The sequence below is a fragment of the Eptatretus burgeri genome, chromosome 4 (genome assembly GCF_056783735.1).
Source record: "Eptatretus burgeri isolate ZD-2024b chromosome 4, Ebu_testis_v1, whole genome shotgun sequence".
Lineage (NCBI taxonomy): Eukaryota > Metazoa > Chordata > Myxini > Myxiniformes > Myxinidae > Eptatretus > Eptatretus burgeri.
Window position 1 is genome coordinate 104,443,623 of NC_140964.1, and position 12,500 is coordinate 104,456,122.

Below are 12,500 nucleotides of genomic sequence, written 5' to 3' on the forward strand. Positions count from 1 at the left end.
CGTTCCGTACTATCAGAATAACCGAGCGGTGTTATCGTCGACCTCGACGGTTCGATTAATTATCGGGCGTATTCAGCCCACTACCAACCCTTTACGTGAAGCAAGATGGGGATTCAATGGGGGAAAAGACGAAGCGAAGCGGGAGAACAGTTCAACAATAAAGCACATTTATTCTCGGCACACGGAAAGCACACAAATACAATTCCACCAAATGCACACAAAAAAGAAAACACAATTCCATTTACACAAAAAGCAAACATAAAAGTGAAAACACAGTGCAGAGCTAATTCCGACTACCGAGCACACGGCAACACTTATACAATTCTACTTCACAGACGGCGCCGACAACACATACCCAAAACCAAGGAAAAGAAATACCCTCAAGAATGAGGTAGGCCTGGGGCCGAGACCTGGTCGGGCCTACCCGTCTGGTGATGAGACGCGGAGCGGCGATGGCCCCGCAACCCGCGGGCCTCGTGGACAGTGCCTGGCAGGGGGTGGGAACGGGGCCCCCTTGGTCGCACTATCTCAGCGCGGGGGGAAACAGGAGGGGGTTGCTGATGCTCGGGGTATAGAGGATCTTTATTATGTGCGCGACGAGCGTCTCCACCTCGGCCAGGTCGCGCTGCCGGCCTCCCAGGGGTGCAGCTTCCTGCACGACGCGAGCACCCCCTCGTCCGCCCTCGCCGCCTCTCCACAGCTCGTCCCCTCCGTTCCGACTTCAACTCACACGACGAGCAGCTCCACCGCCCGCGAAGTCTTGACTCTCTGTTCCGACTCCTTCGCCTCGTTCCGACCTTTACTTACTTGACTCTCCGACCCGTTCTTGTTTGCGACTCTCCGACCCCTCGTTCTCGTTCTGCTGACTCTTTCGCTCCGACTTTCACGACTCCTTTGACTGACGAACACCGTCCTTTTATCCCCCCCCCGTAACTTCGCCTTTGACCCCCTCCCTTTGACCTTTCACCTCGCTCCCCATTGGCCCGAGAAAAAGTGGGCGTGAAGGCTTTTTGATCCACAAATTTGCATATATCGATCGCCCTGGGGGCGGGGCCAATTCGCCCCTCGCTCACCGATTGGACGGCAAAAAGTGGGCGTGTGTCGTCTTGGATCCGCTTTTGAAGCAGAAAATCCGTGATTTTGTACACGCTGTTCAACGTGCGCCCTACACGAGTCCAGCATCGGTGCCCATGAGTGGCGCGAGATGACGGTGATGCGATGGTGGCGAGTTGTGACGGTAAAGGTCATGGCGGTTGTGGTGAAGCGGCGTTGTGGTTGGTGGTTGTTGTTGTGGTTGTGATGGTGGCGATTGGTCCAAAATAAAGATAGTAAAAGAAAAACGGCTATCCTGAAGAGTCGCAGCACGTATAAATGACATGTATTCCCACTAGACAACGGGTTTGGGCCTAACTACACATGCACTTACCGAGATACCTCACCTAAGGGACCTGAATGGTGGTTTGCGAATCTGGTAACCACAACAATATATATATATATATATATCTACATATATATATATTGTTGCGGTTTTCGCGCCCGCCGGCGTGCTGACGGCCACGTAACCCGAATCGCGGCACGTCGCCCACCGGACGGACAATCCAGTCGTGACCCTCTCGGACTAACGCCGGGAACCAGTCACGGGTGGACCTTTCGGTCTCACCGCGATCGAGCCAATCAGCCCCCGCGTGGGATAGGGTTGCTCGCCAAATTCGACCTACCTAAGTACCCACGCGGAGGGTAGACCGGGCGATCGCACCTCGCCGCAGGTCGACTTCGGACACGGGCCACTTTAAGCGACCCGTTCCGTACTATCGGGATAACCAAGCGGTGTTATCGTCGGCCTCGACGGTTCGATTAATTATCGGGCGTTTTAGCCCACGACCAACCCTTTACGTGAAGTAAGATGGAGATTCAATAAAAGGAAAAGACGAAGCGAAACGGGAAAACAGTTCAACATAAAGCACATTTATTTCACGATGAACGGAAAGCACACATATACAATTACACCAAAAGCAAATGTAAAAGAAGAAGAAACACAATATTACACAAAAAGCAAATATAAAAGAGAAACACAATGCAGATCTATTACCGACTACGCGAGCACACGGCAACACTTATGCAGTTTTACTTCACAGCCGGCGCCGACAACACATATACCCAAAGCAAAAGAAAAGGACCACCCTCAAGGATGAGGCGGGCCTGGGGCCGAGACCGCGTCGGGCCTACCCGTCTGATGATGAGACGCAAAGTGGCGGTGGCGCCCCAACTCCGCGGGCCTCGCGGACAGTGTCTGGTAGGGGGTGGGAAAGAGGCCCCCTTGTCGCACTATCTCAGCGCAGGGGGAAATAGGAGGGGGGTGTTGATGCTCGGGGGATGGAGGATATCTCCCTGTCTCGGGTCCCGCGACGAGCGTCTCCACCACGACCTCGGTCGCGCCGCCGGCCTCTCCCTCCGCAGCTCCCCGAATCCGACGCGAGCACCCCCTCGACCGCCTTCGCCGCCGCCGCCTCTCCACAGCTTGTCCGATCGCCCTCTCCGTCTCCTCTCTTGACTCGTCCCAACTCTTCACTGGCTCCACGAACTCCCAACTGCGAACTGCCTTGACTGACGAACGCAGCCGTTTATATCCCCCGCGGCCTCGCTCCTTCACCCTTGACCCTTTACCTCCGACCCTTCACCTCTAACTGGCTCCCCATTGGACCGAGGAAAAGTGGGCGTGAATGCTTTTTGATCCATGAATTTGCATATAGCGACCACGCTCCAACGCCCTGGAGGCGGGGCCAAATCGCCCCACGCTCACCGATAGGACGGAACAGAAGTGGGCGTGAGTCATTTTTGATCCGTTTTCTTCGGAAAGTCTGTGATGTTTCTGAACACGCTGCTCGGTGCGCGCCCTGCATGAGTCCAGTATCGGTGCCCACAAGTGGCGCAAGAATGGTGGTGATGCGATGGTGGCGAGTTGTGACGGTAAAAGTCGTGGCTGTTGTTGTGAAGCGGCGTTGTGGTTGGTGGTTGTTGTGTGATGGCTGTTGAGACGTGGTTGGTGGTGGTAGTAATGGCAGTAATGGTGGTAGTCGGTGTAATCCTGAAGGAAGATTATGTCAAGAGGGTATTGGAGGTGAGGAGAGTGTCTGACCGAGTGACGAGTGTGAAGTTGGAAATTGAAGGGGTGATGATGAATGTCATCAGTGCATATGCACCGCTATGGGGTGTGAGATGGAATATAAAGAAGATTTCTGGAGTAAGTTCGATGAAGTGGTGGAGAGTGTATCCGAGGATGAAAGAGTGGTGATTGGAGCAGATTTCAATGGGCATGTTGGGGAAGGGAATAAAGAGGATGAGGAGGTGATGGGTCGGTACGGTCTCAACAAGAGAAATGTGGAAGGGCAAATGGTGGTAGAGTTTGCAAAAAGAATGGAAATGGCAGTGGTAAATATGTATTTCAAGAAGAAGGAGGAACACGGTGACGTACAAGAGTGGAGGAAAGTGCACACACGTGGATTACATCTTCAGCAGGAGATGCAACCTGAAAGAGATTAGAGAATGTAAGGTGGTGGCAGGGTAGAGTGTAGCTCAACAGCATTGTTTGGTGGTCTGTAGGATGATTTTGGAGGTGAGGTTGAGGAAGAGAGTGAGGTCTGAAACAAGGACCACATGGTGGAAGCTGAAGGAAGAAGACTGTTGCGTGGAATTTAGGGAGGAGGTGAGACAGGTGTTGGATGGTGGTAAAGATGGGTGGGATGATTGGGCAACTACAGCAGAAGTGGTGAGGGAGATAGCTCGGGAGGTACTTGGTGCGACATCTGGACAGAGGAAGGAAGATTAGCAGACTTGGTGGTGGAACGAGGAAGTCCAGGAAAGTATAAGGAAGAAGGGATTGGCGAAAAAGAAGTGGGATAGTCAGAGAAATGAAGAATGTCGGCAGGAGTACAAGGAGTGTCGGCGAAAGGCAAAGAGAGAGGTGGCAAAGACTAAGAAAAAGGCATATGACGAGCTGCGTGAGAAGTTGGATACAAAAGAAGGGGAAAAGGATTTATACGGATTGGCAAGACAGAGGGACCGAGCTGGGAAGGATGTGCTGCAGGTTCGCGTGATAAAGGACGTAAATGGGAATGTGCTGACGAGCGAGGAGAGAGTGTTGAGAAGGTGGATGGAGTACTTTGAGGAGCTGATGAATGAAGAAAATGAGAGAGAGAGAAGGTTGGAAGAGGTGGAGATAGTGAATCAGAAAGTGGGGTGGATCAGTTAGGATGAAGTGCGGACTGCTATGAAGAGGATGAAAAGTGGAAAGGCGGTTGGCCCAGATGACATACCAGTGGAGGCATGGAAGTGCTTTGGAGAGATGGCAGTGGGGTTGTTAACCAGATTGTTTAATAAAATCTTGGAAAGTGAGAGGATGCCGGACGAGTGGAGATGAAGTGTACTGGTTCCGATTTTCAAGAACAAGGGTGATGTGCAGAGCTGTGGGTATTACAGAGGGATAAAGTTGTTAAGCCACACCATGAAGTTGTGGGAAAGAGTAGTGGAAGCTTGGTTTAGAAGAGAGGTGACTTTGTGAGCAGCAATCAGGGTTTATGCCAGGAAAGAGCACCACTGATGCGATGTTTGCTTCGAGAATGTTGATGGAGAAGTATAGGGAAGGCCAGAAGGAGTTACATTGTGTGTTTGTGGATTTAGAGAAAGCTTATGATAGAGTGCCAAGAGAGGAGTTGTGGAATTGTATGAGGAAGTCGGGAGTGGTGGAGAAGTTTGTGAGGATTGTGAAGGATATTGTTACGTTTGAGGGGGGGGGTATGCATTCAAAGGGTAATTAGGATGTTTAATTAGGTATGCCATGCTGTTCGAGTTTACCAGGATCTCGATGTAATAAGTAGCAATTCAGTGGTGATAAGTTGTCTAGTAAATGTTCATTTCTTCAAGGGGGAAATGATAATTGTCACGTAATTAGATAGGGATACGGGATAGGGTAAGTGTGTCTGCGTAAACCCCTTTTAGTATTCTCTGGAGGCTGGCCGTGACGTCACAGGACAGTGCTGCGGATGGCTCCGCCCCGTGATCACGATTGGCGGAAAGCGACGGCGGTGGGCCAATAAAACGGCTCAATTGGAAGTGACGAGGACGGGAGGATAAAAAGGTTCTGTTCGGGGTCGAAAAGGAAGAGGAAGAAGATCAGGACAAAAAGATCGTGTTTTTTTGGTGTGGAGGCTGTTGCGCGGGAAGCGTACTTGTTGTTGTGCTGATTCGATCGTGTTCTTCATCGTGTCTTGGAGCCTTGCTGAGCCTCATGCCTTACCTTGGTTGGCTCTGGGGTTCTGCTGACTCTGAGTACGGGGTCGAACGGCGGGCGGACCTCCCTCCCTCTCCTGCTCGCAATTTGGCGCCAGAACTGGTTCCCTGGCGGCTGTGAGCGGACTTGGGCCAGGACCAGGAGGTCGACAGCACCACGGTTTCTCCTGCCCCCCCCCCTGACGAGAGCAAGGCCAGCTCGTCCGACGCTGATCCAGGGACAGTTGCGTCCACACCACGGTCCAGCCTGACCACCAGAAGTAGCTACGTTGTGTGTGTGTGTGTGTGTGTGTGTGTGTGTGTGTGTGTGTGTGTGTGTGTGTGTGTGTGTGTGTGTGTGTGTGTGTGCTTGGCGCCTTAGAGGGTTTGAGATCTGTATATTCATTGGAATTGTCTATGTTTTCCCCACGCCCGATCCCACACCATTCCGTCGAATCGCCCCGGATCCCTCTTCTTGCCGAGTCTTGTTATTTCTGGTTAATAATAAAAACAAATAAACATCATCAACTCAGTGAAAAGTGACTCGTGCCACCTTCCTCGTCCCATTTGCGGTAGAGCGATTAGAACCGCCATGTTTGGGTTATAGATAAATAAACCGCCTCCATCGTTTCGGCTCATTCTACGATGGCGGGACTGTTCAAGTCCCGTGGACGTCACAATATGTGTTAGGACAGTGTGACAGCGGTGAGGTGTGCGGTAGGATTGACGGACCGGTTTAAGGTAAAAGTGGGATTGCACCAAGGATCGACTCTGAGCCCTTTCCTGTTTGCAATGATGATGGACAGGTTGACGGACGAGATCAGACTGGAGTCTCCATGGACAATGATGTTCGCGGATGATATCATGATCTGTCGAGAGAGTCGTGAGCAGGCTCAGGCGAGCCTTGAGAGGTGGAGGTACGCACTGGAGAAAAGGGGAATGATAGTCAGTAGGAGTAAGATGGAGTACATGTGCGTAAATGAGAGGGAGGGTGGTGGTATGGCACCAAGGAGTTGAGGTGGGGAAGGTGGATTGGTTTAAATACTTGGGATGAACTGTCCAAAGTAATGGAGAGTGTGGTCGAGAAGTGAAAAAGAGGGTGCAGGCAGGATGGAGTGGGTGGAGAAGAGTTGCAGGAGTGGTTTGTGACAGAAGGGTAGCTGCAAGAATTAACGGGAAAGTTTACAAGATGGTCGTGAGACCAGCGATGTTGTATGGTTTGGTGACTGTGGCGCTAATAAAAAGACAGGAAGATGCTGCGATTCTCGTTGGGAGTGACGAGGATGGACAGGATAAGGAATGAGTATATTAGAGGGACTGTGCAGGGAGGACGGTTTGGAGACAAAGTGAGAGAGGTGAGACTGACATGGTTTGGACATATGCACAGGAGGGAAGCGGAGTATATCGGGAGAAGGATGCTGAAGGTGGAGTTGCCAGGCAGGAGGAGAAGAGGAAGGCCAAAGAAGAGGTTCATGGATGTGGTCAGGGCGGACATGCGGGTGGTTGGAGTGTCAATGGATGATGTCGAGGATAGAGCGAAATGGAGACGGTTGATACGCTGTGGCGACCCCTCACGGGAGCAGCCGAAAGAAGAAGAAGAGTAAGAATATATATATATATATATATATATATATATATATATATATATATATATATATATATATATATATATATATATATATATATATATATATATATATATATATATATATATATATATATATATATATATATATATATATATATATATATATATATATATATATATATATATATATATATATATATATATATATATATATATATATATATATATATATATATATATATATATATATATATATATATATATATATATATATATATATATATATATATATATATATATATATATATATATATATATATATATATATATATATATATATATATATATATATATATATATATATATATATATATATATATATATATATATATATATATATATATCACTGGGCGTAGTGGCATGCGCCTGTAATCCGGTTACTCGGAGGCTTGGGTTGGAGGATCGCTTGAGGATGGGAGCTCTGCACTGGGCCGCGCTATTAGAGGGTGTCAGGCAGCCCCGAATAATGGCAAAACCCAATCCTTATCCCTGTTTCGTAAGAGGCGACCAGGTTGCGTCAGGAAGGGCATCCGGCGAAAAACCTGTGCCAAATCAGTATTCAGATCATAACGGATAATCCGCTGTGGCAACCCCTTACGAGAGCAGCTGAAAGATGAACAACAACAACATATATGTATTTTTATATGTACATACATCCATACATACATACATACAGAAGAAATCAAATGTAAATGTGGACTTAACCAAACCATCCCATGATCGTGGGGGGATGGACAGTAGACAGATGGACAGAACCATTCCAAAGTGATACATATCCAAATCATTCCCCGAATCAATTGAAACACGCATTAAAACAATTTAATAACATATACAATCGTGGTGTTGGCTTGTGATATTGGGGTCCTGAGTTTGATCCCCTCTTGACTGTGAATTAACTGTTAAAAGGATCACTTGTCACAAGTAATGAGATTTAATTTTGTAATAGCAAATACCATCCATCGCTTTGCTGACAGGAACACTGAGACGGGGGGGGGGGGGGGGAGGGGGAGAGTGAGGAGATAGAGGAGGAAAGAGAAAAGAGGGAGGGGGAAAGAGAGAGGAGGGAGGGGAAAGAGAGGAGGCAGTGGGCAGCGAGGATGGAGGAGAGCGAGGAGAGAGGAGGAGAGAGGGGGAGCTTGGAGGGATGGAGAGTGAGGAGAGGGGGGGGGGGAAGGGAAGGCAGTGAGAGAAAGGGAAGACAAACGTGCGATGCAGCGTCAATTATGATTCATACAGTCTCATCAAAATGATTGTGCATAGAATAACAGTGAAGATGGAAACAAAATGATGTTTGAAATCCATTTTCTAACAGTTGTACGATAAATACCACCCAGAAACAAACATCGCCCAGACATGTCCGGAGATAAACACCGCCTCGACGCATCCAAAGCTAAGCTGTCCGGAGACAAACACCGGACATAAATACCACCTGGACACAAACTCCCATCCGGACATAAACACCACCCAGACATGTCTGGAGACAAACTCCCGTCCAGACATAAACACCACCCGGACACAAAATCCCATCCAGACACCTCTGGAGACAAACCCCGCCTGGGCATAACCACCGCCCATACACAGATGGAGATAACCACTGTCCAGACATAACGACCGTCCGGATACGTCGATAGACAGACAGGCAGACAGAGAGAGAGGGGGAAGAGAGGGGTTGGGGGTAGGGGAGTTATCAGAGAGAATATGTTATGCTTTGTGAACACACACACACACACACACACACACACACACACACACACACACACACACACACACACACACACACACACACACACACACACACACACACACGATATCAGCAATTTTTCTGGAATTTTTCTGGAATCGTCAGGTTGGAATCAGTGTGATTACCAACTATGGTACGTACTGTATACAACCCAGAAACCTTGAGTGGCTTTCACCGAAAAACAATGTTACATTTATATTGATATTTCATGGAGATGTTCAAACATTAATCTTTATAAACAGCTGTGTGTGATGGGTGGAAAAAGATTTGGCTCGGTAATTTAGAAAATGTAAATACGGCAAACGGCTTGGAAATCGGGCTTTATCAAATAAATTTCATTTTGAAACTCACAAAGAGAAACCATATAACCTTTGTAAAGAAAATCCAAAAACCAAATGCTTCAGAAACAGGTGTGAGGACAAAGGAAAACCTGATGGAACCTCCATCAGGTGCAGAATGAAACTTTTCCACTATGGCACCCGTAAGAGGCATGGCATGTCCACACACCCACGAATAGTCGGTACAGATCCAAATCAACACATCGTCGACCGAGAATTAACAGGGTCCAACTACACTTTTTTAAAGTTTGAGAAAAATGAAATCAAAAATTAAAAGTGGAATTACCGCTATCTCATAACATTTTATTTTCATATCGTGTGCTACATAACAGGTACATATAAAGGTTACATAAAATAATCTTACTTAGTTTCCTCTGTTGCCCTTCTACATGGACTTCTTCTAAATTTGAATGAAATGTCAGATAGACCCTGTTTATTCTCGGTTGACGACATATGTACCACGTCCATGTGTGCTGTATATGTACCTCTGCCTTGGAGTAACTGACGACTGTACATCCCGATTGGGACACGAACTGTACCACTATCAACTGAGAGGAACTGCACTGTGCAACTCAGTTAATGGCTTAAGCACTCAAGCAAGGGCTCCAACGGAATGCCTGGCTTGGCAAGCGATTATCAATTGCCGTCACTACAAGTATACTCCCGGAAATGCCCGTGCAATCTCCGAATTGGACAATTGAACAGTTTTTTTCGGAGTCGGAACTGCTGATACTTTCAAATTTAAAGCTTACATTTTGTAATTCTGCTTCATTTAAGAGATTATCTCAGTTATTCATATGCGCAAATGAAATAAAGCTACGAACGCTAACGTCTCCAGGCATTTATAAGCATTGCAATATACCCAGCGATTCGTAGCTATGATGAACTGGCATGTGATAATATGAGTGAGGAAAGTGGAAAAAAAAAACTTTATCATTAAGAAATCGTTGCGACCTGTTCCAAGTCAAGGTGTGGTTGAGCAGGCCAAAAACATGGCGACTTCAGACCCCAGCGAGGTTACCCAGGAAACGTCTTAAGACCCCAGGCGGCAAGGTGGCCGACGATCATGAAGGATATAATTAAATAAGGCTGTTAATTATATCTTTAAAGTAGTGGTTTTAATTAACCCAAACATTCAATTTTCACTCTTGCAATTCCTTGGAGTTTTCATAGTATACATGCAAAGTTTCAGGCTGCTCTGTGTAATGGTTTTGGAGTTATGGAGGAGACACACACACACACACACCCCCGCAAACACACATATTACCTTTTATTAGTATAGATGAAATAAGATTTTGAAATGCTTATCGATGGTATTATTATTGTTATCTTGCCAAAACGAAGTTTTTGCAAGATATGTTAGTCAGCTTGGATGTTTTTTTTTTTTTTTTTTTTTTTTGTCTGTAATCACGTATCGATCACTTTGCAGAGCACAGTTATCATTGGAAATTTTTGTAACTTCGTTTATCAGAGTCCTATAGAGGTCCCTTTCAGCGCATAAAATTTTCAAGGTCAAGGTCAAAGGTCAAGGTCACTGTCGCAAATCAGGGGAGTCGACGAAACCCTTATTTTTTGAGTAATTTTGAACGGATCGTCTTCAAACTTCATGGGAATATAGTTCATGGTCTGGCGCTCAGCTGATTAATTTTTGGTGGCGATCAGCCTTGACCTTCATGGTTAGCGCTGGAGGTCGAAAGTTTTTGACCCCAAGGTCAAATTTTGAAATCTTAGATACCATATCGAGTAATACCTCATGAAAGCACTTGATAAGTGCTTTCCAGATCTGTCAAAAGTTTGAAGCCATGACGTCATTTGATGACGTCATGACGAAAAAAACGGATTTTCATGAAAATTTTAATTCCTCAGTTCTCATCAAAATCTCTTGATATTTCATGTACAACGGTCCTGGAGAGATACCATTAACCGTACGAAAATATAAAGGTCAAGGTCACAAAAAGGTCAAGCATCAAGGTCGACGAAACCCTTATTTTTTGAGTAACTTTAATCGAATAAATAAGTCACTCATGTTCACATTTTGGCAAGATACTGGTCACCCTAGGGGTGACATTGGTTTATTTTATTATTGTATGGTTCTCAGCAGTGAAGTTTCAACTCTATGGTATTGGCCTGATCATAGTTGCCGATTTGGTTTATGTTTATTCTGATATGTTTACTTTCTCCTTCAACGTATGTTGTTATAATTACCAGCAAAGTGATTGTGTGTGTGTGTGTGTGTGTGTGTGTGTGTGTGTGTGTGTGTGTGTGTGTGTGTGTGTGTGTGTGTGTGTGTGTGTGTGTGTGTGTGTGTGCAATAAGACCTAATCACATATATCGTCCATCAATTTGGTGAAATAATCAATTACCTTAGGTGGCTCCGATTTTCATAAATTAACCCTCCAGCCAAAGAAAGCTGCAAAAAGGGACCAAGAAAAGCTACAAAAGGTAAATCCTTTGCTGTTTCAAAACCGCTATCCGGGTTCCTCTACAGCTGCAGACATTCACAAGGAGCACGTTCATGAGAATCCGAATGCTACACGCCCCTACGCCGTTGCTGTCTACGCTATCATTGATGACTTGCCAACAAGTGATGAAACCGGTCTAGCGGCTGAGGGGGGCGTGCAGCATTGGGATATACCTTGCTTCAGTCAGACATGGAAAAACTTATATTGCAACTTACACTTTGGATATTATCAAAAGAATGTGACATCCATCTGAAATGCTACTTCATCTAAATTAACATGAAACGTAGGAATTTTATCGTTTTTTTTTTTTTACCTGCAAGGATGATCCTGCGATAAGTATGCCATCGGATTCTGCAAGTTTTTTGTACAGAAAGGCCACCGTTGCCCTGTCCACATTGTCACCGAAGAAAGTGACCTGTGGCTTCAAAATGCCTTCACAAGCCAGGCATGCTGGAACACGGAAATTTTCCACCTGCAAGCGCAAATGCTGCATCTGAAAATTCTCACAACATTTCTCCTTAAAGAAAGACAGACCACCAACTTTAAGCCTTAACAACATTTGTGCTCACACTGAAAAATTGACTTGATAATCTCATGGAATAAAACCACCAGAATACAGAACATGTAAGCAACATTCAAACTTGATGAAATCTTAAGAGTCAAGATTGGGCTGCCAATTCTCCATCCAGTGTCAAACATCATCTGCACCATCAGTACAATGTTACTTTTACATTCTTAAATACTGCAATGGACTCAGCCTCCTGAACAGACAATGCAAGACTGCTGGAGATGAACTCAAAGGATGCCAGGCAGAGACATTTTGTGCATGTTTGGTAACTCCACGGTATGGTGTTGTTCGGTTTTTAACCTATTTCACAACACAGCTGTTTCAGCGCGCCCATATGGTTTAACGGGGAGTCAATTACACTGGAGGATAAGATCGTGACTCAAAATACACAGCAAGTGGATTAAAAAAAAATAGGTTTAATAAATAATGGGGATGGGGGCACAGGAAGCAGAATGGCGGTAGAAATACACAAACCAAA

The 12,500-nt window shown here is 46.0% G+C and overlaps 1 protein-coding gene and 1 long non-coding RNA gene across 6 annotated transcripts in view; one reads left to right on the plus strand and one right to left on the minus strand.

Moving 5' to 3' along the window:
- SIRT4 (sirtuin 4) overlaps positions 1-12,500 on the minus strand; it is a 143,547-nt gene that overhangs the window by 34,902 nt on the left and 96,145 nt on the right. For 2 of the 4 annotated variants that reach the window (XM_085879552.1, XM_085879555.1), the window contains exons 4-5: positions 11,768-11,926; positions 7,263-8,048 (exon numbers count right to left, since the gene is read on the minus strand). The exons of 1 other annotated variant lie outside the window; for it this stretch is intronic. In XM_085879552.1, coding sequence (XP_085735678.1) covers positions 7,845-8,048; positions 11,768-11,926 — 363 coding nt within the window. In that variant the 3' untranslated portion in view covers positions 7,263-7,844. Of the gene's footprint in view, positions 1-7,262; positions 8,049-11,767; positions 11,927-12,500 lie in introns of those variants that run through there. One more of the 4 variants, XM_085879553.1, reaches the window with a different exon arrangement.
- The window catches only part of LOC147028814 (uncharacterized), a 113,886-nt gene that overhangs the window by 33,310 nt on the left and 68,076 nt on the right, over positions 1-12,500 (plus strand). The window lies entirely within an intron of this gene.